General features: G+C 36.0%; 1 protein-coding gene across 1 annotated transcript in view; it reads left to right on the top strand.

Annotated features, from left to right (window-relative positions):
• Window positions 1-25,323, top strand: part of DNAI4 (dynein axonemal intermediate chain 4) — an 87,357-nt gene that overhangs the window by 5,271 nt on the left and 56,763 nt on the right. Inside the window, exons 2-6 of the mRNA XM_039233412.1 lie at window positions 6,968-7,145; window positions 10,113-10,297; window positions 11,870-11,982; window positions 14,334-14,490; window positions 18,469-18,608. Coding sequence (XP_039089343.1) covers window positions 6,968-7,145; window positions 10,113-10,297; window positions 11,870-11,982; window positions 14,334-14,490; window positions 18,469-18,608 — 773 coding nt within the window. The remainder of the gene's footprint in view (window positions 1-6,967; window positions 7,146-10,112; window positions 10,298-11,869; window positions 11,983-14,333; window positions 14,491-18,468; window positions 18,609-25,323) is intronic.

Raw genomic sequence — 25,323 nt, 5'->3', positions numbered from 1 at the left:
TCCCTATAAACAGGAGGCACGGCATGCCACATGGGGCCACGTAAGAAAGCACAAGAGCCAGTCGAGGTAGAACAAGAAGAAATATGGGTAAGAACCTGTATTGTGGTTTCTGTGGGAAGAACAGACAAAGCAGAATAAGCAGGTTTACAATGGGCTCATTTAAATAACTTCAGAAGGCTCTGATTTTAGGGACTATATCCAATTGTCTGGTTCCTGTCCCAAGGGTGATGAGGACAGATGGATAGTGGCCCAGAGAATGAGATCTCTAACAGACTGATAAGGGATGTTAAGGGTTTAGGCTCTGAATTGGCTGGTTTAAGAAAAGGTGCTCATAGGTGAGTCCCTTACTGTGTACAGGAATCCATTAGCCTTGGGAGGGCAGTCCCTCCAGGGTCAACAAGTTCTTACATGTCAAAGCATCAAGATGCAAAAAATAAAAAGACATGCTTAATATGGTATATGTTGTATTTGTTTTATTTCTACATCTGCCACCCGTGTTAAACCATGATTATTTCTCACTTGGACTGTGCCCATAGCATCTTAACTAATTATCTTCTAGTATGTGCTGCATACAGCTGAATTTTTCTGAAGCATAGTTTAAGTCACTTTATTCTACTTAAAAACCTTCAAAGGCACTCTCTTGCTTGTGTAAAAATTTCCAAAGACTTAACCTGGCTATTTTACTTTTACAAAGGTTAACTTTGTTTTCCTTCATGCATTTAATTGAATCATTTAGGACTCCCTATATATACCACATACTTTTCTACCTTCATTGTTCACAAAGATATTTCCTCAGGATACATTTTTTATCCTGCTCCAATACCTTTGTCCCCCTTCACCTCCGCCTGCACCAAACACAAACACACATATGTATGCACACCCCAAATATGTCTTTGGAATCCCACTTAAAAATTCAAGGCCTAACTCAGATGTCACTCATAATTTCTCTGTTCACACCTCTCAGTGAAAGTAATCTTAATACAACCCTCATTTCATCTTCTGTGTACTTCTTCTGAGGAAAATACAATTTTGTACTTGCATTATAATCATATACATGTTTTATCTCTTTTACTAGACTATAAGTTCCTTAGGGTCCATATCTGATTCATATTGTATCTTTGCCAGTGTGTAGTATAGGACCTTATGTGTAGTGTTTTATAAATAATTGGAATGAGTGAAAGAAATTTATTTGGTTTAGACTGGAATTACCATCATCCCAAGAATGAAATCCTCCCATTCGCAGCAATGTGGATGGAACTGGAGAGTATTATGCTAAGTGAAATAAGTCAGAGAAAGACACAAATCATATGTTTTTACTCCTATGTGGAACTTGAGGAAGTTAACAGAAGACCATGGGGGAAGGGAAGGGGAAAAAATACAGAGAGGGAGGGAGACAAACCATAAGAAACTCTTAAATACAGAGAACAAACAGGGTTGATGGGGGGGAGGGGAAAATGGGTGATGGGCATTGACAAGGGCACTTGTTGGGATGAGCACTGGGTGTTGTATGTAAGCAATGAATCATGGAATCTACCCCCAAAACCAGGAGCACGCTGTATACATTGTATGTTAGCCAACTTAATAATAAATTATACTAAAAAAAAAAAAAAAAAAAACAACTACCATTATCCCATTAAACTAAGAAGGGGCTAATACAGAAACTTTTCCACAAGCCATACCTACTTTTCCTCTTGTGGTTATTTCATAGTAAGATTTGTGTATATAGCATATGTTTTTAATGTCATTTGCCTCTGTGTACATGGAAGTGATCATCAGGAGTTCTTTCTACAGATACCAATTGAAAGCCTTATATTTTTCAGTTATTGCCCTAGATAATGAAGTTACAGGAGTCAAAACAAATGAGGTTCCTGCTTCAGGAAACTCAAGAATGTGCAATTGTACATGACCACTTGTATCCTGACTCTGTTTTCAGCTGTAGTGGTTACCAAAGTGGTTATCTTCTCTAATTTGCCTCATTTGAAAACATCTATTTTCTAATGTAGTTAGAGATATGCCACAAATTTCTTTTTTTTTTTTACGTGTTTATTTTTATTTTTGAGAGAAAGAGAAAACACGCATGTGTTTGCAAGCAGGGGAGGTGTGTGTAGAGTGAGAGAGGGGACAGAGGATCCAAAGTAGGATCCGCACTGATAGTAGAGAGTCTGATGTGGGGCTTGAACTCACGAACCATGAGACCATGACCTGAGGCAAAGTCAGACACTTAAACCAACTGAGCCACCCAGGTGGCCCTATACCATAAATTTCTAACATAACTGGCTACAGGTACTTTTAATTTCTTTCAAAAAGTAGTGTGTATTTTCTGATTGCCTATCCATCAGGCAGAGTGCTAAGAGCTGGAGCTATAATTGTGGACATGATAAACATGGTTCCTTGCCATAAAACTTAAGAGTGTGGAGATTTGGGGAGGTCACTGATAATGCTCTCATTAGATCTCAATGACTACCTAATTGATAGATGTAACATCATTCACTAAGTCCTTTCGATTGGGGTCCTACAGGGAATAAAAGAAGAACTGGTTTATGAGTAAGGGTGATATTCATTATGCATCTATTCAGTTTGAGATGTCTTCTAGATATTTAGCTAGAGCCACTCAGTAGGCTGGTAAACATCTGAGTATGAAGATTCAATGTTTTGAGTTAGATATAATGATTTATTCAACAATTATTCATTAAGCAGCTACTGTGTGTTGAGAACTATTGTAGGCATTGGGGATATAGCAGGGAACAAAACAGGCCCAAATTTTTACCCTCACGAAACTTAAATTCTATGGAGTGGGGAGACAGCTGATTCATAAGATAGGTAAGTAAAAGATGCATTATGTTGGATAAGTCCTAGGGAGAAAAATAAAGCAAGGGGATATGAAATATTTGAGAGGAGTATTTGACATTTTAGGTAGGGGAGCCAGGGAAGGTCACACTAACAAGGTGGTTTTAAGTAAAGACCGGAAGAAAGGATGCTAAACATGTACATTTATTGGAGAGAGCATTTCAGGTAAAGGGAATAGCAAGGACAAAGGTCCTGATAAGGAAATACACCTGGCAGTATCAAGGATGCCAATGTGACTAGATAGAATATACAAGGGAGAGAATATTGAACATGAAGTCAGAGACCTAACTGGGTGCATGTAGGACTTTTTAGGTCATAATAAGAACTTGGGCTTTTACTCGGAATGAGATGGTAAACAAATGGAGGGTTGTAAGCAGAGTAGTGTTATTATCTAACTTGTGTTTTAAAGGATCACTCTGGTTGCCATGTGGTGAATGGACTGTAGGGGATTGAGGTTAAGCAAGAAGATGACTTAGCTACTGCAACAATGCAAGAGACATAGGATAGTTATTTGTACCAGGATGGTGGCAACAGGATGATAACAAAATGGTTGGATTTGGGATATATTTTGAAGTTTTTTCACCTGAGCAACTGAAAGAATGGTGTTATCTTTGACAGAAAGGGGAGAAGACTGAAAGAGAAGTAGGTTTGCTGGACAGGGTGAGGGCGAGATTGTCAGAAGCTCAATTTTGGACATGCTGATTTTGAGTCTGAGATGTCAAGTAGGGCGGTGGGTATATAGGTCTAGGGTTCAGAGGATATAGGTACAGTTAGAGATATATATTTGGAAGTCATTATCATATAGATCATTTTTAAATCATGCATTGGATGAGTTCACCTAGGCTATGAGTATAGACAGAAATAGGAAGAGCCCAAGAGGGGTGCTGCGGAAAAAGTAGAAGGAAAACCAGACAAGGAAAGTGTCCTGCAATCCAGGTTAAAAAAAAAAAAAAAGTCAAAGAACAAAGAAGGAGCAGCATAAATTCTGCTGGAAAGTAAGATGAGAACTTTGGCATTAATATTGTGGAAGTAACTGGACCTTGGTAAGAGGTCTTTTGGTGGAATGATAAGGGCTAAAACCTGACTGGATCAGGTTCAAGAGAGTATAAATGGAGGGAGATTAGAAACAAAAGTATTGGGGTACCTGGGTGAGTCAGTCAGTTGAGTTTTTTACTATTGATTTCAGCCTAGGACATGGTCCCAGGGTTGTGGGATCAAGTCCTGTATCAGGCTCTGCACAGAGTATGGAGCCTGCTTACGATTCTCTCTCCTTCTGCCCCTTTCCCCTACTCACACATGCTCTCTCCTCTTAAATAAATGAATACGTTAATTAATTAATTAAATACTTTATTAATAAAAAAGAAACAATAAGTACAGATCATTCTTTCAAAGGAGTTGCTAGAATTAAAGGAAAGATGAATGGATGTTACCTGGAGAGGTAAATGAAGTCAAGAGAAATTTTTTAAGATAGGAGAAGCAATAGCATGTTTACATGCTGAAAGGAATAATCCAATAGAGAGAGAAAAGTTTATGATGTATGAGAGAATTACTAGAGCAATGTTCTTGAATAGGCAGGAAGAAATGGAATCTAGTACAGGAGTAGAGCAATTTACCTAAGCTGGAATAAAAGGTAATTTGCCCAGAGTAACAAGAGAAAAATAGAGAATGTAGGCATAGATATGACAGGTGCATAGTTGTGACCATGGCAAAATTTGAGAGTTACCTGATTAGCTCAGTTTTCTCATTTAATAAGCTGAAAGTAAAGACGGGAGAAGAGATGTTGATATTCAAGGAGAGAGAAGTATAAAATAGTGACCTTAGAAGTTATAGTAAAAAGTGAACCAAAAAAATACAGTATGATTGCTGGCACATTAAGGACGCACTTTAAAGCAACAATCCATAATTTACAGTGAGACTTGGCATCATGGTTGGATGTTTTTTCTCCAGCTTCTTTTAGCTGTACAGGTTGAATTAAAACATAGTATATTAAAGAAAATTGGAAGTACAGTAAGGTAAACAGATCAGGAAGTGATTGCCATTGAAAAGATAGTTTATTACTCATAGTTTCTAAGAGGAGAGGGCAGGCAATGCCACAGGGGGCTACATGGGGAAGCAGTAGAGTCAGCCACCAGGCAGAGGGAAAGGGAGGAACTATGGGCCCATCTCTGTTGTGCTTTAGGTGCGAAGGAAGAGGTGAGATATTGTGAGGGTGAGCAGGCTTAAGATGGATTAGTTCGAATAGTTTCAGTGGGTTCTGGAACCTAGGGGCCATCCCAAGTTGTCTGGTACCTGGCTATAAGGTGATTAGGGAAGGTATAGAGTGGTCCAGAGTGTGAGAGGCTGGTAAGAGAGGTGGATGGGGATAGGCTGGTTTGCATTGGAAAATTGTGGCCCTGGGAGAGGAGGGGGTGACCAGGGGTGGGAAACCAAGGCATAGTAACTTGAGCATATCAGTTGGTCCAGATCAAGACATATTGGGCCTATACGTGCATGGCAAATGGTAAAGCATCAAGTTTACAGAAGCTAGAAACATGGTTGATACGCAGGTGCAGGCTCAATGTAAGATCATTGGAATGGATCAAAGTTTTGGTTTTGCCAAGCAAATACTGTGAATTTAAAAAAGGAAAAGGAAGATGAGAATGTAAGTAAAGATGCTTATACAGGCATCCCTCATTTTATTGCACTTCACTGCATGGCACTCTGTTGACACTGTGTACTTTACAGACGGAAGGTTTGTGGCAATCCTGTGTTGAGCTAGTCTATTGGCACCATTTTTCAAACAGCATTTGCTCAATTTGTGGCTCTGTGTCACATGTTGGTAATTCTTACAATATTTCAAACTTTTTTATTATATTTTTTATCATGAACTGTATCAGTGATTATGACTCACTGAAAGCTCAGATGATAATTAACGTTTTTCAACAATGAAGTATTTTTTTTAAAATATTTTTATTTATTTCTAGGAGAGAGAGAGTGAGCAGGGGAGGGTCAGAGAGAGAGGGAGCCACAGACTGAAACAGGCTTCAGGCTCCGAGCTGGCAGTCAGCACAGAGCCCGACGCGGGCCTCGAACCCATGAACCACGAGATAATGACCTAAGCGAAAGTCGGACGCTTAACCGACTAAGCCACCCAGGCGCCCCAATGAAGTATTTTTTTTTAATTTTTTAATGTTTATTTTTGAGAGAGAGAGACAGAGTGTGAGCGGGGTAGGGGTAGAGAGAGAGGGAGACACAGGATCTGAAGTACACTCCAGGCTCTGAGCTGTCAGCACAGAGCCTGAAGTGGGACTCGAACTCATGAATCATGAGATCGTGACCAGAGCCAAAGTTGGAAGCTTAAACACCTGAGCTGCCCCTGCAATAAAGTACTTTTTTTTTTTTCTAGGCGAGAGAGAGAGAGAGAGAGAGAGAGAGAGAGAGAGACAGAGTGAGCAGGGGAGGGTCAGAGAGAGAGGGAGTCACAGACTGAAACAGGCTCCAGGCTCTGAGCTGGCAGTCAGCACAAAGCCCGACGGGGGGCTCGAACCCACGAACCGCGAAATCATGACCTAAGGGAAAGTCGGACGCTTAACCGACTAAGCCACCCAGGCGCCCCATAAAGTACTTTTTAATTAAGGTTTGTAATTGTGTTTTTAGACATAATGGTATTGCACATTTCATAGACTATAGTGTAAACATAACTTTTATATGCACTGGGAAACCAAAAAAAAAAAAAATCATTTTACTCACTTTATTGTGATACTTGCTTTATTGTGGTAGCCTGGAACTGAACCTGCAATATCTCCAAGGTATGCCTATAATTAACTCTGGATTATATTTATTATCTTTGAGCTCAGGAGAGAAGAGATTGCATGAGAGGGATAGGGAAGGGAGGAAGGAAACATGGTAGATAGTATCAAGGGCTTGAAGGTGACAATGGATTTGAAGGGAGCTGAATAGAGTTGTTTGAATTGGGGTATTCAGAGCGTGTATAAGCTGGAAAAATAGGAAGTGATAGTTGACCCTTTTTGTACGTATGTTCAGATTGTTTTCGTGTTTCTAAATGAAAGTCTGCTTTTTTATTGTTGGTTAATTTTCCTTCAGTCATGAATCCTTCATATTATGTTTTTTCTTGATATAGGAGCACTATCGAACAGCCAAAGAAGTCTATTAGCTTTATCAGCACAGCAAAAAAAACCCAAATAAAAGGATATAGTGGTTTAAACCAAAGCAGAATGGCTATGTCAAAAACCATGATAATTGGACCTGATGTAAAGGCAGAAAAAATGAATATTTCCACCTCAAAGACAGTCATACAGGTAATATTCTTTAGAATTCTGAGTTTATTTGAAGGTGGCACCATAATGAACTTGATTGAAATGTTAAAAGTAGAAAATATGCTGCTTTGAAATAATGAACTCGCTTCTAATGTTGATACATTGATTTTGTTAGAGTCTTTGACACATGACATAGCTTACAGTGTAATATTGGCTGTTGGTTTCTATAATTCATTACTAGTAATAGGAACATTAGAGTGGAGTGAGGAAAGTCTACTCATGACCTTAAGAACTAGTTGATTATAATATTAATAATAGCTAACCTAGCTATAATTTAGATAGTAAAGCTAATATCCATTCTTCTTTATAATGTACTCTACCAAATATAAAATAAATAATCACAAATTGGTTATCTCATTAGAAAATGTTTAACTAAGGGGCACCTGGGTGGCTCAGTCGGTTAAGCGTAGGACTTCAGCTCAGGTCATGATCTCATGTTTCATGAGTTTGAGCCCCACGCGGGGCTCTGCTGACATCTCAGAGCCTTCCTTTGGATCCCGTGTCTCCCTCTCTCTCTCTACCCCTCCCCTGCTCATGTCCTCCCTGTCTGTCTGTCTGTCTGTCTTTCTCTCTCTCTCAAAAATGAGTAAATGTTAAAAAGAAAATTTAAAAAGAAGACAACACTTAACAAAGAATTAAATTTTTGAAACCTTTAATCTAAGTATAATATATATACAGAAAAGTATGTAATATATAAATCTGAATGGGCTAGGCAATGATTTTTTTAGATATGACCCAAAAAACACAGTCCATTAAACATAAAATTGGTAAATTGGACTCCATCAAAATTAAAGGCTCTGGTCTTTGAAAGACTGCTAAAAAGATGGAAAAATTATTTATAAAGCAAATATCTGATAAAGTATTTGTAACCAAAATATATAAATAATTTTCAAAACAATATTAAGACAACCTAATTTTTGGGGCACCTGGGTGGCTCAGCCCGTTGAGTGTCCGACTTCAGCTCAGATCATGATCTCACGGTTCGTGGGTTTGAGCCCCGCGTCAGGCTCTATGCTGACAGCTAGCTCAGAGCCTGGAGCCTGCTTCGGATTCTCTGTCCCCCTTCTCTCTCTGACCCTTCCCTGCTCAAGCTGTCTCTCTCTCTCAGAAATAAATAAAACATTTTAAAAAAATAAATTAAAAAAAAGACAACCTAATTTTTAAAATGAGCAAAACACTTGAGCAAATACTTCTATAAAGTACATATACAGATAGCAAATGAGCACATCAAATGATGATCAGCATTAGTCATTAGGGAAATGCAAATTGAAACCATGAGATACTGCTGTACACCTATTAGAATGGCTAAAATTAAACACATGCTACAGTATAGATGATCCTTGAAGATATTTATGTTAATTGAAGTAAGCTAGTCACAAAAGGGCAAATACTGTATGATTCCTCTTGTATGAGATATCAAGAGTAGTCCAATTCAGAGACAGAAAGTAGAATGATAAGGCTACTGGGAGGAGCATTTTGCAGTGAGAACAAGTATCAATCATTGACTTCAGAAAATAGTCTCTGAAAGCCATCCAATCTATAGTACTTTGTTATAACAGCCTGAACTGACTAAGATAATTACTATATATACTATATATGCATTTCTACACATTAATATCCAGTGCTCTGAAAGAGAAGTTAAGAAAACAATCTTACAATTACATCTAAAAAAATGAAATATCTAGAAGTAGGGGCACCTGGGTGGCTTAGTCAGCTAAGTATCCGACTTCAGCTCAGGTCATGATCTCACAGTTCATGGGTTTGAGCCTTGCTTTGGGCTCTATGCTGACAGCTCAGAGCCTGGAGCCTGCTCAGATTCTGTCTTGTTCTGCCTCTCCTCCGCTTATGCTTTGTCTCTCTTTGTCCTTCTCAAAAATAAATAAACATTACAATAATTTTTTTAAAAAACCTAGAAATAAATTTAATAGAGTCAAAAGATCTGTATATTGAGCACAATAAGACATTGATGAAAAAAATTGTAAGAGAAACAAATACATGGAAAAATATTCCATGTTTATTAATTGGAAGAATCAATATTGTTAAAATGTCCATACTATCCAAAACAATCCACAGATTCAGTACAATTGCTATCAAAATTTCAATGGCATTTTTCACACAATAGAATAATCTTAAATTTTGTATGGAACAACAAAGACCCTAAATAGCTAAAGCAATGTTAGAAAAGAATAAAGCTGGAGCCATCACCCTCTCTGATTTCAAATTATATTACAGAGCTATAGTAATTAAAACTGTATGGTACTTGCACATGAACATGTAGGTCAAAAACAGATACATAGATCAATGGACCTGAATAGAGAGCGCAGAAATAAACTCACACATATACAATCAATTAACTTACAATGAAAGAGCAAAGTATACGTTGGGGAAAAAACAGTATCTTCAATAAACAGAGTTAGGAAAACTGGAAAGCTAGAATTAATCTGGACCACCATTTACACCACACACAAAAATTAACTCAAAATGAATTAAAAACCTGAATATAAGACCTATATTTCTGTATGTATTAAATTTCATAATTGAAAAGGTTAAGAATTAGGCAAAACAAACAGAAATATGTAAAAATTGGGACATATTTATTAACAAAATGTTGAATGAATAATAATGATTTTTAAAGCTTATACATAAAAATTGAGTATACAAAAATATTAACAGACTGGATGAATTCTCTACCTTTCTGAATTTCCTTGAAATTAATATATATTATTTATATGTAGGTAAAAACATGAATAAGACTGTTTTGAAATATAGGCCTAGTTAAGAAACCTTTTAAGCATAAAATCTTTTATTCAACTGTTCATGCTTATTTCAACCTAGAAACATTATGCTTATTTTTTTCTACCACTTTTTTTTCTGTTTTCTAGGGCCTATTTATTCAGAAACCACCTTTTTTTTTTTACTTATTTCATTTTAAATAATGATTTTCTACAGGTAATTAATGCACAGGGAGTTGATGTCACTCCCCGACCTCTTTACCATCCAGATCCACATACGGGTACAGCAAAGCCGAATAAACTACTGACATCACAAGAAGGATCATTTCCATCAGAACTTATATCTTCTTATAGCCTTTATCAGAATACATTAAATCCTAGTATGTTAGGGCACTTTACAAGGTAGAGTATACTATTCTACTATTCTTATGTATATCGTATGTGCTGTCTTTTCATTTAAGTTGTATATATGTAACTTAGATGTCAGTTGTCTTCATTCTCTCAACTGCACTTTGTGTTAGTGTGCCATCTCTGTGTTCCCCACATGTTTTACTTAGAGGTAGATCTTTGTAAGTCTCAAGAGTTCTCCAACACTCACACCAAACATTTGTGAGAAAATATATGGGTTTTACACAAGTTTTCTTGAGGAACCAAAAGATGGGGCTAATCACATACCCACAGACATATTTCTTCTGTTTCTTTTATGCTACAATTTACAGGAAGAAGTAGCTCTACTCCCACCCAGTCTTCCATATAAATCCCTGTTCTCCTATGGTTTGATTTATCTTTTGTTTTATAATATTTTTGTAAATGAAATGTTATGCATGTTTTATGTAGACACTTTATGTAAGTGAAGTGAAATTTTATTAATGTTTATAGTAAGAATCATTGCAATAATTAAACAGTATGTCCTAAAATAGTATAAAGATTACGGGGAAATATTTGAGTGTGTAATTTTCCATTTTGACCAATTAAAAGTTCCAGAAGTTCACTAAGCACATTTTAGGAGAAAACATGCTATTCTAGAGTCTGCCTCTAAATTTCCATACAGTAGCCACAGAAATGCTCTGTAAAACAAAGAATATTCCAGTAAACTGTACCTACCCTTTTTTAAAAAAATTATTTATTTGTTTTTGAGAGAGAGAGCACAAGTAGGGGAAGAGCACAGAGAGAGACACAGACACACAGAATCTGAAGCAGACTCTAGACTCCAGGCTGCTAGCACAGAGCCAAATGTGGGGCTCAAACCCATGAACTGTGAGATGATGACCTGAACCAAAGTTGGATGCTTAACCAACTGTGCCACCCAGGCGCCCCCACTGTACCTACCTTCTTGAGGACAGTTGTACCTATAAGTATAAAGGGGGGGGAAAGTATATAATATGAAATTATGTTGTTTATATATTTAAAGAAATTATTTTTGTATTCTTCAATGTATTGCTTTTCCAACCAGTACATAGATTTTCTCTTAATTAAATCTTCACAGGGCCTTTATAAAATTGAATAAACCACATTTAAGATGAGATTTGAGTGACAAGCAGAAAATTAGTGAAAAATGAAAGGAGTATTCTAGGCTGAGACTCTAAAGTAAGAGAATGCCAAATGATAGAGGAAGTTAAAAGAGAGGGTAGGGTGGGGGGGCAGTGTGATAAATGAAGATGGAGAGACTAGATAGGTAGGCAATAGATTAGCTTTTTATTCTAAATATATTGGGAGTCCACCAGAGGACTTTGGACATAGGTTTGACATGTTTTATCCCTAAAATATATTTATAATGACTTTTTAAAAATAATGACTTTTTACTTGAGGAACATTACAAATCAGCTTGATGTTTAAAGTAGTTTATTTTTATCAATTTTTCTTATATGACTATAGGGTATTTGATTTCTCAATATGATACTGTTTTTGTTCATGTATTTCATTACTCATAAGAACATCTAAATAAATGAATAATGTTGTTTTTCATGATTAAAGGTCAGTTTTAGGAAGCAGTACAGTTTCTAAGTCAAGTATATCTACTACTGAATCAATAGCAGAAGACCTAGAAGAACCATCCTATAAACGTGAAAAATTGACTAGTTTTACAGGTAATGAAAAAATGACCAATATTTCAATAACAGTCCCTTATTTCTGATGCTTATTATTTGTCAGATACTTGAGATAAAAGAACTATGGTAATGATTTCTAAATGCTGGCCGGAGGGGTAGCTACATGAGAATGATCAGGGTAGTATTAATGTTCCCAAGGTGAGTCTCTTGCAACACCAGCCTCAGGAATCACAGGCTTTGTTTTAGAAGTGCTTTGCTTCTAGAAAATGTGATATATATATATTATATATATATATATAATATATATAATTTTATAATATTTTATAATAAATAAATTTATAATATTTTATATTTATATATTATAATTTTATAATATATATAAATATAATCTATATATTATATATATAAATATGGAATTTTACTCAGCAATCAAAAAGAATGAATCTTACCATTGGCAACTACGTGGATAGAACTAGAGGGTATTATGCTAAGTGAAATTAGGGAAAGACAAATATCATATGGCTTCACTCATATGAGGACTTTAAGATACAAAACAGGTAAGCAAAAGGAAAGGGAAGCACAAATAATATAAAAACAGGGAGGGGGACAAAACAAGAGACTCTGAAATATGGAGAACAAGCAGAGCGTTGCTGGAGGGATTGTGGGAGAGAAGATGGGCTAAATGGGTAAGGGGCATTAAGGAATCTACTCTTGAAATCAATGTTACACTATATGCTAACTAACTTGGATGTAAATTTTTAAAAAATTAATTAAAAAAAAAAAAGAAGTGCTTTCCTTCTGGGGCACCTGCATGGCTCAGGTGTTTAAGCCTCCAACTTTGGCTCAGGTCATGATCTCACAGTTCAAGAGTTCAAGCCCCATGTCAGGCTCTGTGCTGACAACTCAGAGCCTGGAGCCTGCTTCAGATTCTGCATCTCCCTCTTTCTGCCCCTCCCCTGCTTGAGCTCTCTCTCTCTCTCTCTCAAAGATAAATAAACATTAAAAAATATTTTTAGAAGCGCTCTGCTTCTAACTCAGTAGACAAGTCATTCTGTTACACTGTGATCAGTGCTGTAATAGGACATATGCAGAATATGATGGGAGCACTTTGAAAGGAAAGATTAATACCTTTGAGGGAGAAAAAAAAGAATTCACAGAGAAAATTATTGACTTTTGAATTGAGGGTTTTTTTTAAGTGTTTTATTTATTTCTGAGAGAGAGACTGTGTGAGCAGGGGCGGGTCAGAGAGAGAGAGACACACAAAATCCAGAACAGGCTCCAGGCTCTGAGCTGGATGTCAGCACAGAGCCCGACGCAGAGCTCAAGCCTACGAACCATGAGATCATGAACTGAGCCAAAGTCGGACGCGTAACTGACTGGGCCACCCAGGTGCCCTATGAATTGAGTTTTTAAAGATGGTTAGTAATTTGTCAGAAGAACAAATAGGAGTGACTCCTTTGAAGCAGAACATAAAACATGAGGTAAAGGATTATGAAAGTAAAAGTAATAAAATGGGGAAATAATGGATGATCAAAAATGCTGGATGAAATGGGTACCTACTTGAGCAATGTTTGCCTTGGACTGCAGTAAGGATGTCTCTTCCTCTGAGATGATAATGAAGGATTAATGAAAATATTCATAAGGTTGGAAAAGTGCTTCATAGACCCTTTGGTGTTAAGAAATGTAACAGAAATACTTCTGACGACAAGTAATACCCAGCTACCATTAGCTTAAATAATCACTAATTTAATTCACATTAAAAGAACTTAAAAGGTAGAGAGCTTTTGGATCGGTTCTTGTAGCTTAACTGTTAGACTCTGGATTGATGGCTCTGCTATTCCCCTTCCTTAAGTCTTTTCTTCTTCCTTCTTACTTCATGGTTTCAAAATATCTGTCCCAGATCTGGGTATTATATTCACATTAAAAGCAGAAAGAAGGAGAAAGGCAGTAGCTTCGATCATATCACTTTTATTTATCAGGAAAATAAAAGTTTTCCCAGGAGCCTTCTTCTTTCCTATATATTTCTGCTGTTATCTCATTGGCCAGAACTCTGTCACATGGTGACCCCTAGCTTCAAGAGAGGCTAAGAAATCTAAACATCTTTTCTGAATGGAAAGAGGCAAGGGAAGGGAGAAAGCCTTAGTAATGAAAACTTGGCAATCAGCAGTGTCTGCTGCAGGAGGGAAGATCATCCTCTCAGAGATAGACAAGGAGCATCAGATTATTACTGTAATCTTCCTCAGCCTCAGAGGGATTCAATCCCTCTCACAATATAATCTGTTCTTTGACTACAAAAGGCACCTGCAATGTATGACCCATCATGATATTTTGGTAAAATAATAATTAAATTAGCAATTAGTAAATGATTTATATTAAGTCATGTATTTTAGATTTACGAGTTGTGAGGGCAACGCCTGGAAAACTTGTAACCAAAGAAGACCTAGAAAAGACTATAGAGATAATACTCACAGAGACGGAAACACTGACCTTTTTTGACCTACCAACAGTCGTGATTTCTATAGAGTCTGAAGAAGCTGAGAAAGTAAGGTATGTATGGCTCAATTGTCTATATTGCTTCTGTAATTTAAATGCTAAGTCAGAGGTTCCTATCCTTGTTTCTGTTTTGGGGGATTCCTGGGTAAATACTGATGGCATATATGCTTGGTGAAGTTATATATAAAGTTATATATGTGTCCTGTGAAATGATATGAAAAGTATTTATAGCTTTTTTTTTGAAAACTATTTATGTCATAAGGACTTTTTTCTAGAGGAAGAACCCATAGGTTTATCATATTCTGTAAAAAGTGGGTAAACTACTAAAGCAAATAATAAAATAAATAAAGGAAGATTCAAAGTCTCAAATTAGGTTTTAATGATATTTTTTATGCATATATAAGTTATTTCGAGTTTAAAGAGAAAGGACTGGGGCCCCTGGGTGGCTCAGTAGGTTAAGCAATTGACTCTTGATTTTGGCTCAGGCCATAATCTCACGGTTTCTGGGATCAAGCCCCACATGGAGCTCTGCACTGACAGTGTGATGCCTGCTTGGGATTCTCTCTCCCTCTCTCTCTGCCTCCCTCAAAATAAATAAAACATTTTATAAAAATGAAAGGCCTGACATTTTTTTGGTTACTTTTTTTCTTAAATAGTTTATTGTCAAGTTGGCTTCCATATAACACCCAGTGCTCATCCCTGCAAGTGCCCTCCTCCATGCCCGTCACCCCCCTTCCCCTGTCTCCCACCCCAATTAGCCCTCAGTTTATTCTCAGCATTCAAGAGTCTCTCATGGTTTGCTTTCCTCCATCTCCCCATCGATTTTTCCCCTTTTCCTCCCTCATGGTCCTCCATTAAGTTCCTCCTAATACACCTATATGTGCAAACATATGGTATCTGTCCTTCTCTGCCTGACTTATTTCGCTCAGTATAACACCCTCAAGTTCCATCCACATTGCTACAAATGGTCAGATTTCATTCTTTATCATACAATGGAATGTAGTATTCCATTGTATAGATAAACCACATCTTCTTGATCCATTTGAGGCGTGACATTTTTATATTCAAAATTTAAGAAGTATAAATATGTTATTGGAAAACTGAATTTACTATTAGAGTAGATTTTCCATTTCTCCTTATTTTGAATTTAACTAGATTGTTAGTATTTGCCTCATTTATTTTGAAACTCTGCTGTTAGACATATATACATTAAGGGTTGTTATGCCTTTTTGGGAGAATTGACCCCTTTATCATTATGTAATGCCCCTCAATATCTCTGATAATTTGCCTTGTTCTGAAGTCTGCTCTGTCTGGAATTAATTTAGGTACTATAAATAGATTATTGGGGTGCCTGGATGGTTCAGTCAGTTGAGTGTCCAACTCTTCATTTCAGCTTGGGGGGTTGTGATCCCAGGTGCTGGGTCTGAAGCCTGCTTGAGATTCTCATTTTCTCTCTCTTTCTCTCTCTCCCTTTCCCTCTACCTCTCTTCCTCTATTTTCCTCTGCCCCTCTCCTGTGGTTATGCTCTCTTTCTCAAACATAAAAAATATATAGATTATTAATATAGTTATTCAGATTATTTAGATTCAAATATAATTTGAATATGATCCATAGTATTACAAAATCCATCATTAAACTATTTTTAGGATATTATTCTTATCCAAATATAAAATATCCTAGAATTATTTGGACTATAAAATATAGTACATGTAGATTCTAAATAACACACTTTGAAATTCTTAAGACATAAGCGAAAGCTCTTAACACCAGAAAAAGGAAAGGAGCAAATAACAAATGGATAGATAGGTGATCTGAAATCAGGGACAGAGAGATGCTAGAAGCAAATGGTAAAATTAGCACATAGATCTAGAGTCCAGTAGGTCTTGGACCCCTGCAAATTGAGAGAACTAAAAGAGAGATTTTCGTATTAAGCAAAATCTTTAAAAGGATTTCAGTTATCTCAAGTGATCCCAGGTTTCATAGCTATTATCATAAGCAAACATGAATTTTCTCTGGAGGAAAGCATATCCCATGTAGGCTCTTAAAATTCCCTCAGATTGAGTTTGGTAAAAAATATACCAAACCAATAAAAAAGCCACTATGAATGAGAATTAAAAGAGATAACAAACCATAGATCTACACCCTGAGGACTATGGATAATGAGATATTATCAGGACTCTTATGAGCTATAGAATATAAAATATATAAGAAATATTTAAATAAAAGCTAGTGTTAACACCTCACTAACATCAAGAAACTATCAGAATGATGGCTCATATTTGCAAAAACATCTAAAAAGAACTTTAAAATAAAGTATGTGTATATAATTGTTGAAGTTAAAAACTAAGCATTAAATTTAAACCAGGCATAATCAGACAGATTTAATAAATTGAAACATAGATCTGGATAAGTTATACAAAATAAACCTTGGAGAGAAAAATGTGATATACAGTGTGAAAGTTAAAAAAAGAAATTGACAATAGAATAAAGGTCTAACATGCATCTGGTTAGTTCCAAAATGTCAAAATACGAAGAATGGAGGAGACGAACTATTCAAAGAGAGTAGGTAAGGATGTTCCCAAGCTATTAAAAGACACTATTTTACAGAAATGAATAAATCAAAAGAAATCCACAAAAAAAAGAAATAGACTCAGTGCATTATACTGATACTCCAAATAACAAATATTAAAAGAAGATTTAAAAAAATTTTTTTTGTTAATGTTTATTTATTGTGAGACAGAGAGCAAGTAGAGGAGGGGCAGAGAGAGAGAGAAAGGAGGACAGAGGATCCAAAGTAGGCTTCATGCTGACAGCAGAGAGCTCAATGCAGGGCTCAAACCTGCAAACCATAAGATCATGACCTGAGCTAAAGTTGGATGCTTAGCCAACTGAGCCACCCAAGCATCCCCAAAATATTTTAAAAACATAAGAAAAAAAAAGAAAAAAGAATCATCTACAGAGAAATAATTAAACCAACAGCATTACTAGGGACAAAGAGGGTCACTTCATAATGATAGGAAGGTGTAATAATTTTAATCTTGAATACTCCTAATAAAATAACCTCAACAGATATGAAGCAAAAATTAGAAACTTGGTAAATATCCTACTTAAGGAGGAGTGTTAAACTTGCCTCTCTTAAGTACTCCGTGTCAACCAGATAAAAAATTCACATAGATATAGAAAATTTGAACCAAAGACTTAATTTAGTGATCACATATAAAACTCAGCATTCAACAATTAGAGAATACACACTCTTTTCAAGCACATGCCGAATATTTATAAAAATCATCCACACACAAGACCATGAAGCTATGTTTCAAAAATTTCAAGGAAATAGTATCATACAAACTAAATTCTCTGACCGCAAATGGAATTAAGTTAATAACTAATAACATAAGTCTCAGTTAAAACACAGGCACACATTCAGATACATATTTGGAGGTTAAAAAGCATGTTTTCTAAATTCCTCATGAACCAGAGAAGAAATCATAATTGGAATTTAAGAAACACTCAGAAGTAAATAATTATTAAAATAACACATGCCTACAGGATGACACAAATGTAGTACTCTGAAGGAAATTTATAGCTTTCAGTGTTTATAGCAAAGTTCATAAAACCTGTGTGGAGATAGTGTTAGCATAGCGTTGATAGGCACTGAAAGTAGTAGGAATTCTGGGAGGTATAGTAAGTAGAGTCCTTTGGAGGTAGTTTAGTGTGGTCTTGTCTTTTCTTCTTTCTTTTCTTTTAATATTTGTTTATTTTGGGGGGGGAGATGGAGCGCATATGGGGGAGGGGCAGAGAGAGAGGGAGACACAGAACCTGAAGCAGGCTCGAACCCATAAACTTTGAGATCATGACCTGAACCAAGGTCAGATGCTTAACTGACTGAGTCACTGTACTGTTCCAAGTACAGACTTTTTTGAACTCTCACTTCACGTTTGGTGAAATCCACATTAAAGAAGGTAATCTTACATAGAAAGCATAATATAAAGAGATAAATTTTATTAATGAATTGAATATATTTTTTTGTAGGCGGAAAAACAAGAATTATGAGACCCTTTGTAGAAATAGGTTAGGCAATGACTTATATGTTGAAAGGATGATGCAGACTATTAATGGAGCACCAAAGAATAAAGATGTTCAGTGTGAAAAAATCCTAAAAGAAGACAAAGGTAATTTATATCCTGCTTGATAAAGTACATATTTTAATAAACTTTCTTTGAGTCCGTCAGTTAACAAATAAATGTTGAAACATACAAAGCAAAGATAGAAATACATTGGCCAAATCACAATAGTAGCTAGGTCCTGTAGTCTACAGCTTTTAGAACTTGACAAATAGTGAGTAATAAATATAAATATAGATGGTTTAGATAACATAATTGTAATTTTGATATTTATAGAAACTCTATTATAGAATTTTGTACTCTTCAAATGTTTACCAAACATTTAGGGAAACTGATTGCACAACAATAACTAATAACATTTAAAATGTGCCAGATACTATTCTAGGCCTTCTGCATTTATTAGCTGGTTTAATCCTTACAACAACACAATGAGGTAGGTACTATTGTTACTCTCCATTTTTAGAGGCAGAAACAAGCGAAGAGAAGTTAGCTAACTTGGCCAACTTCACTCAGCTAGTATGGCACACAGTAATACCCTCAGACAGTCTGATTCTAGAGCCTGTGCCCCTTACTATACTTACTGTCTTTCAACATTCATAAATTCATTACCCTGCATAGCCAAAACATCTGTGAGGTAGGACCAGAAAGATAATTAGAAGAAAGTTATTAATTTTAATGGCTTTTGTTAGTCAGCAAAACTACAAGCTAATTCTTTGAAAAAATTAAAATAAAACTTCTAAGCAAGTGCTAAATCAAGCCAAGGGCAACTTATAATTAATAGGAAAGTTTTGTGGCACCCTTACTCACTCTTGCCCTACTCCCCTTTCCTGTGTGGTGATAGTCTTTTTTTTTTTTACTTTTTTAAGTTTTTATTTTTAGGGTTTTTTTTTTTTTTTTTTTTTACAAATAGTTTATTGTCAAATTAGTTTCCACATAACACTCAGTGCTCATCCCCACAAGTGTCCTCCTCCATGCCCATCTCCCCTCCCCCCCACATCCATCAGTCCTCAGTTTTTGTCAGCATTCAAGAGTCTCTCATGGTTTGCCTCTCTCCTTTCCCCCATTTCCCCCCTTCTTCTCCCCCTTGGTCCTCCGTTAAGTTCCTCCTAATCCTCCTATACGTGCAAACATATGATATTTGTCCTCTGCCTGACTTATTTCGCTCAGCATAACACCCTCATGGTCCATCCATGTTGCTACACATGGCCACATTTCATTTTTTCTCATTGCCATGTAGTATTCCATGGTATAGATAAACCACAATGTTCATAGCAGCACTCTCAACAATAGTTAAAACATGGAAAGAGCCTAAGTGTCCATCAACGGACGAATGGATCCTGTGTGGTGATAGTCTTAAAGGCAGCAGTCTGCCTTCCCAGTTTAAGACCCTGGCCTTTGTTTCCAGAGGGAGCAGAGCAGACCTTATTCTCAAAGGATTTAGCTTCTCTGTTTTAACCTGCCTGGGAATACCTGAAGGACTGACCCAGAGCACTTGTCTTTTTTCTTTTCTTTCTTTTTTTTTTTTCCTCAGAACTCTTAGATGGTAAAGCAGCTGTGCATATTGCATTCTCCACAAATATTGCAAAGTAAATGAACAACTCATCTCTCTTAGAGGCAAAAGAATACAATGGAGTCAAACAAGAAACACACGGAAAGCCTGAGAGAAAAAGCTAGGGGGGGAGTTTGGGAAATTAAGATATTGAGAAAGGATTGTAGGGCTGCCTGGGTGGCTCAGTCAGTTAAGTGTCCAACTTCAGCTCAGGTCATGATCTCACGGTCTGTGTTGGTTCGGGCCCCACATCGGGCTCTGGGCTGACAGCTCAGAGCCTGGAGCCTGTTTCAGATTCTGTGTCTCCCTCTCTGTCTCTTCCCCTCCCCCACTCATGCTCTGTCTCTCAGGATGAATAAATGTTTAAAAAATTTTAAGAAAAAAAAAAAAGAAAAAAGCTTGTATATACCGGGAACTTTACAAAGTCATGTGCATGCCTAGGGCAGGATGCATGCTCAGGAAGAACTTGAAAAGATCCAACGCTTTCTCCTCTGGCTGATCTCAGCCTGAGTACAAGCAGGAAGTGAAGGCTAAGGCATAGATGTAAACAGCCTGGTTAAGCATTAAAGGAATACCTTAACACTGACCCACTCTACAAAGACCAGGAGAGGTTTTTTTATCCTTTGTTTGTCTGTTCCTTTCTTTTTCTTTTCTCTCTTGTTTTCTTCTGATGGACTGGTAGGGTAGGGGGGAGGAATTCAGGTATTCAAGGAGATCTCTGTCATGACACTTGCTGATCAAAAGCTTCTGAGTTAATACATGGCAAAGAATACAGACTTTAGGGGTGCCTGGGTGGCTCAGTCGGTTGGGCGTCCAACTTCAGGTCAGGTCATGATCTCATGGTTCATGGCTTCAAGCCCCATGTCCGGCTCTGTGCTGACAGCTCAAACCTGTTTCAGATTCTGTGTCTCCCTCTCTCTCTGCCCCTCCCCTGCTCATGTTATTTCTCTCTCTGTCTCAAAAAAAAAAAAAAAGAATACAGACTTTATAAAAATAGTTTAGAAACATTACTAAGCAAACAAACAATGAGTATTCACAGCAAACTACAAAAACAAATTCCAAGGAGCAAGAAGAATCTGATTTCCAGAGTTATTACATTATTATATTCAAAATGTTCAGTTCTCAAAAGAAATAACAAACGATAGAAAGAAATAAAGAAGTATGGCCCACTTGAAGAATAAATTAACTGAAACTCTCCCTGTGGAAGTACAGACATTGTATTTATTAGCCGAAGACTTTAGATTAATTGTATTAAACATTCTGATAAAGCTAAAGGAAACTGTAGGCAAAGAGCTAATGCAAACCAGAATGGTGTATGAAAAAAAGAATATGAATAAAGAGACAAGAATTATAAAAAGAAACCAAACATAAATTCTGGAGATTAAAAGTACAGTAACTGAAATGGAAAAACTCACTAGAATTATCAGTGGCAGATTTGAGCAGGCAGAAGAAAGAATCTGCAATTCTTCAAAGAAACATCAATTAAAATGATCTAGTCTTAGGAGAAGAAAGAAAAAAAAATAAAGAAAAATGAGCACAGCCTGAATGACCTATGGGGCTCCACCAAGCATACCAACATACACAGGGAATTTCAGAATGATAGGAGAAAAAAGAGATAAAGGGAAACAAAAAATATTTGAAGAAATAATGGCCAAAAAACTTCCCAAATTTGATAGAAGTCATGAATCTGCATATCTGAGAAGCTCAATAAACTCCCAAACGGAAAAACAAAGAGATCTATACTCAGGCACATTATAATTAAATGTTGAAAGAGAATCTTAAAAAGAGCAAAGAAAAGTGACTCTTCATGTATAAGGGATCCTCAATAAGCTTACACCCAATTTCTCAGCAGAAATCATGGAGTCTAGAAGTCAGTGGGATGCCATACTTAAAACAGATGAAAGAGAGGCACCTGGGTGTCTCAGTTGGTTAAGTGTCCACCTTCCGCTTAGGTCATGATCTCACAGTTCATGAGTTCGAGCCCCACATCGGACTCTGTGCTGACAGCTCAGGGCCTGGAGCCTCCTTCAGAATCTGTGCCTTCTTCTCTCTCTGCCCCTCCACCACTCATGCTCTGTCTCTGTCTCAAAAAAATAAACATTAAAGAAATTAAAAAAAAAAAAAAAAACAGATGGAAGAGCAAACTGCCAACCAAGAACTCTATATCCTTCAAATAATCCTCATGAGGGAGAAATTAAATAATTAAGATTAAATATATTCCCATGAAGGAGACAATAAGACATTCCCAGATAACAAAAGCTAAGGCAATTTAGCATTAGTAGAATTGCCATATAAGAAATGCTAAAGGGACTCCTTCAGGCAGGAATGAAAGGACACCAGACAATAGCCTGAAAATATATGAAGAAATAAAGAGCACTGGAAAGGTAACTACATAGGTGAATACAAAAGCCAGCATTGTAATTTTGGCTTGTATCTCCACTATTTTTGCAATATAATTTAAAATAAATGCATAAAACAATAATTATAAATCTATACTAATGGACACGCAGTATATAAAGATGTAATTTGTGACAACATCAACTCAAAGTGGGTGTGATGGAGCTGTATAGGAGTTCTTATATACTATTGAAGTAAGGTAATATTAATTCAAAGTAGATGGTTAAAATTTTAAGAAATTAATTGTAATCTGAAATGAAACTTCCAAGAAAATAACTCAAAAATTACAAAAGAGAAAATTAGATAGGAATAAAAGCAGAACACCATTAAAAAATCAAGTAAACACAAAAGAAGGCAGTAATGAAAAAACTGAGGAACAAACACATAAGACATAAAGAAGACAAAATATGGCAGAAGTTTGTTCTGAATAATAATTATTTTAAATAAACAGATTAAATTCTCCAATTAAAAGACAGATATTGGTAGGATGGGTTAAAAAGCAAAAACTAAACATGTTCTAAGTATATGCTATCCTACAAGAGACTCACTTTAGATCCACAGACAAAAATATATAAAGTGAAAGGATGTAATTAACAACCAAAGAAAGCTGAGATGGCTTTACTAATATCAGACATAGTAGCCTTTATATAAAATTGCTAATGTGGTTTATCCTAATGATACAAGGGTAATTCTATATATATAGAATATATATGATTCAACATATATAATGTTGAATACAATGTCATATACATTAATAGGATGAAGGAAAAAAAAACCTCACGGTTGTCTCAATTGATGCAGAAAAATCATTTGACAAAATTCAACATAGTCTTATGATAACAATACTCAACAAATTAGAAATAGAAGAAAACTGCCCCAATCTGATATATGGCTTTTATAAAAAACCTACCATTATTATTATACCCATAGGCAAAAACTGATAGCTTTCCCCATAAAATCAAGAACAAAACAAGGATTCCTGCTTTCTCAATTTCTATTCAGCATTGGACTGGAAGTTCTAGTGAAAGCAACTAGGCAAGAAAAAAAAATAAAGACATTAAGTTGGAAAGGAAAAAATAAAACTATCTTTATTCACAGGTGACATGATCTTAAGTATAGAAAATCGTAAAGAATTCACACAAAAACTATTAGAGTTAATAAATTCAGCAAAGTTTCAGAATACAAAATCAACACAAAATTCAGTTGTATTTTTATACGCTACCAATGAACAATTTGAAAAGGAAATTAAGAAAATCATTTCACTTACAATAGCACCTAAAGTAATGAAATACCTAGGAAAAAATCTAACCGCAGAGGAGAAAGACTTGTATCCGGATAACTACAAAACAGTGCTGAAAGAAATTGAAGAAGTCCTAAGTAAGTGAAAAGATATCCTGTGTTTATAGTTTGATTACTGTAATGTTAATATATAAATCTTAAAGCAATCAACAGATTTGACACAATATGTTATCAAAACACCCAAAGACATTTTGCAGAAATACAAAAATAAGTCATTCTAAAATGGATATGGATATGAAAGAACTCCCCAAATTGCCAAAAAAAATCTTAAAAGAAAAAAGTTCTTTCTACATTTCCTGATTTGAAAACTTGCTATAAAGTTATAGTGATCAAAATTGGATTGTACTGGCATAAAAACAGGTATATAAGACCAAAAGAATAGAATAGAGAGCTCAGAAATATACTCTTGCATGTATGGTCAACTGATTTTTAATAAAGGCCAAGACCATTAAGCGGAGGAAAAATAGTCTTTACAACAAATGGTGCTGGAACAACTGGCTAGTAATGTGCAAAAGATAAAGTTGGACTTGTACCTCATACCATATACCACATACAAGAATTAACTCAAAATGGATCAGTGGCTTAAATATAAGAGCTAAAATGATAAAACTCTTAGAAGAAAACACTAAGGTAAATATTTTGCCCTTCACTTTGACACTGGATTCTTGTCCATTGACAAGATATGACACTAAAAACAGAAAGAATAAAGGAAAAAATAAATTGGGCTTTATCAAGAAAACTTTTGTACATTAAAGAACATTATCAAAAAGTGAAAAGACAACCTACATAATGGAAGGAAATATTCACAAATCCTATTTCTCATAAAGTTCCAGTAGCCAGAATATATAGGGAATACCTATAATCCAAGAACAAAAAGACAAGCAACCTGATTTTTAAAAAAATGGGCATGGAACCTAAATAGACATTTCTCCAAACAACATATACATATTGTCAACAAACACATGAAAATTGATCAACATCATTAATCATCAGAGAAATGCAAATCAAAACCACTAGTTACCATTCCTTACCTATTAAGGTGGCTATGATCAAAAATGGAATATAGCAAGTATTGATAAGTATGTTGAGAAATTAGAGCCATCATTCTCTGCTGGTGGAATTTAAAATGGTGCAGCTGTCATAAAAAGAATTATCCACCAAGATCAAGTGGGATTCATTCCTGGGTTACAGGGCTGGTTCAATATTCGCAAATCAATCAGTGTGATACATTACATCAACAAAAGAAAAGATAAAAACCATATGATCCTGTCAATGGATGCAGAAAAAGCATTTGACAAAATACAACATCCCTTCTTAATAAAGACCCTCGAGAAAGTCGGGATAGAAGGAACTTACTTAAACATCATAAAAGCCATCTACGAGAAGCCCTCAGCTAACATCATCCTCAACGGGGAAACACTGAGAGCTTTCCCCCTGAGATCAGGAACACGACAGGGATGTCCACTCTCACCACTGTTGTTTAACATAGTGCTGGAAGTCCTAGCATCAGCCATCAGA

This window comes from Hyaena hyaena, unplaced genomic scaffold (genome assembly GCF_003009895.1).
Source record: "Hyaena hyaena isolate Hyena2069 unplaced genomic scaffold, ASM300989v1 scaffold_75, whole genome shotgun sequence".
Lineage (NCBI taxonomy): Eukaryota > Metazoa > Chordata > Mammalia > Carnivora > Hyaenidae > Hyaena > Hyaena hyaena.
This window is presented reverse-complemented; position numbering and strand designations above follow the sequence as displayed.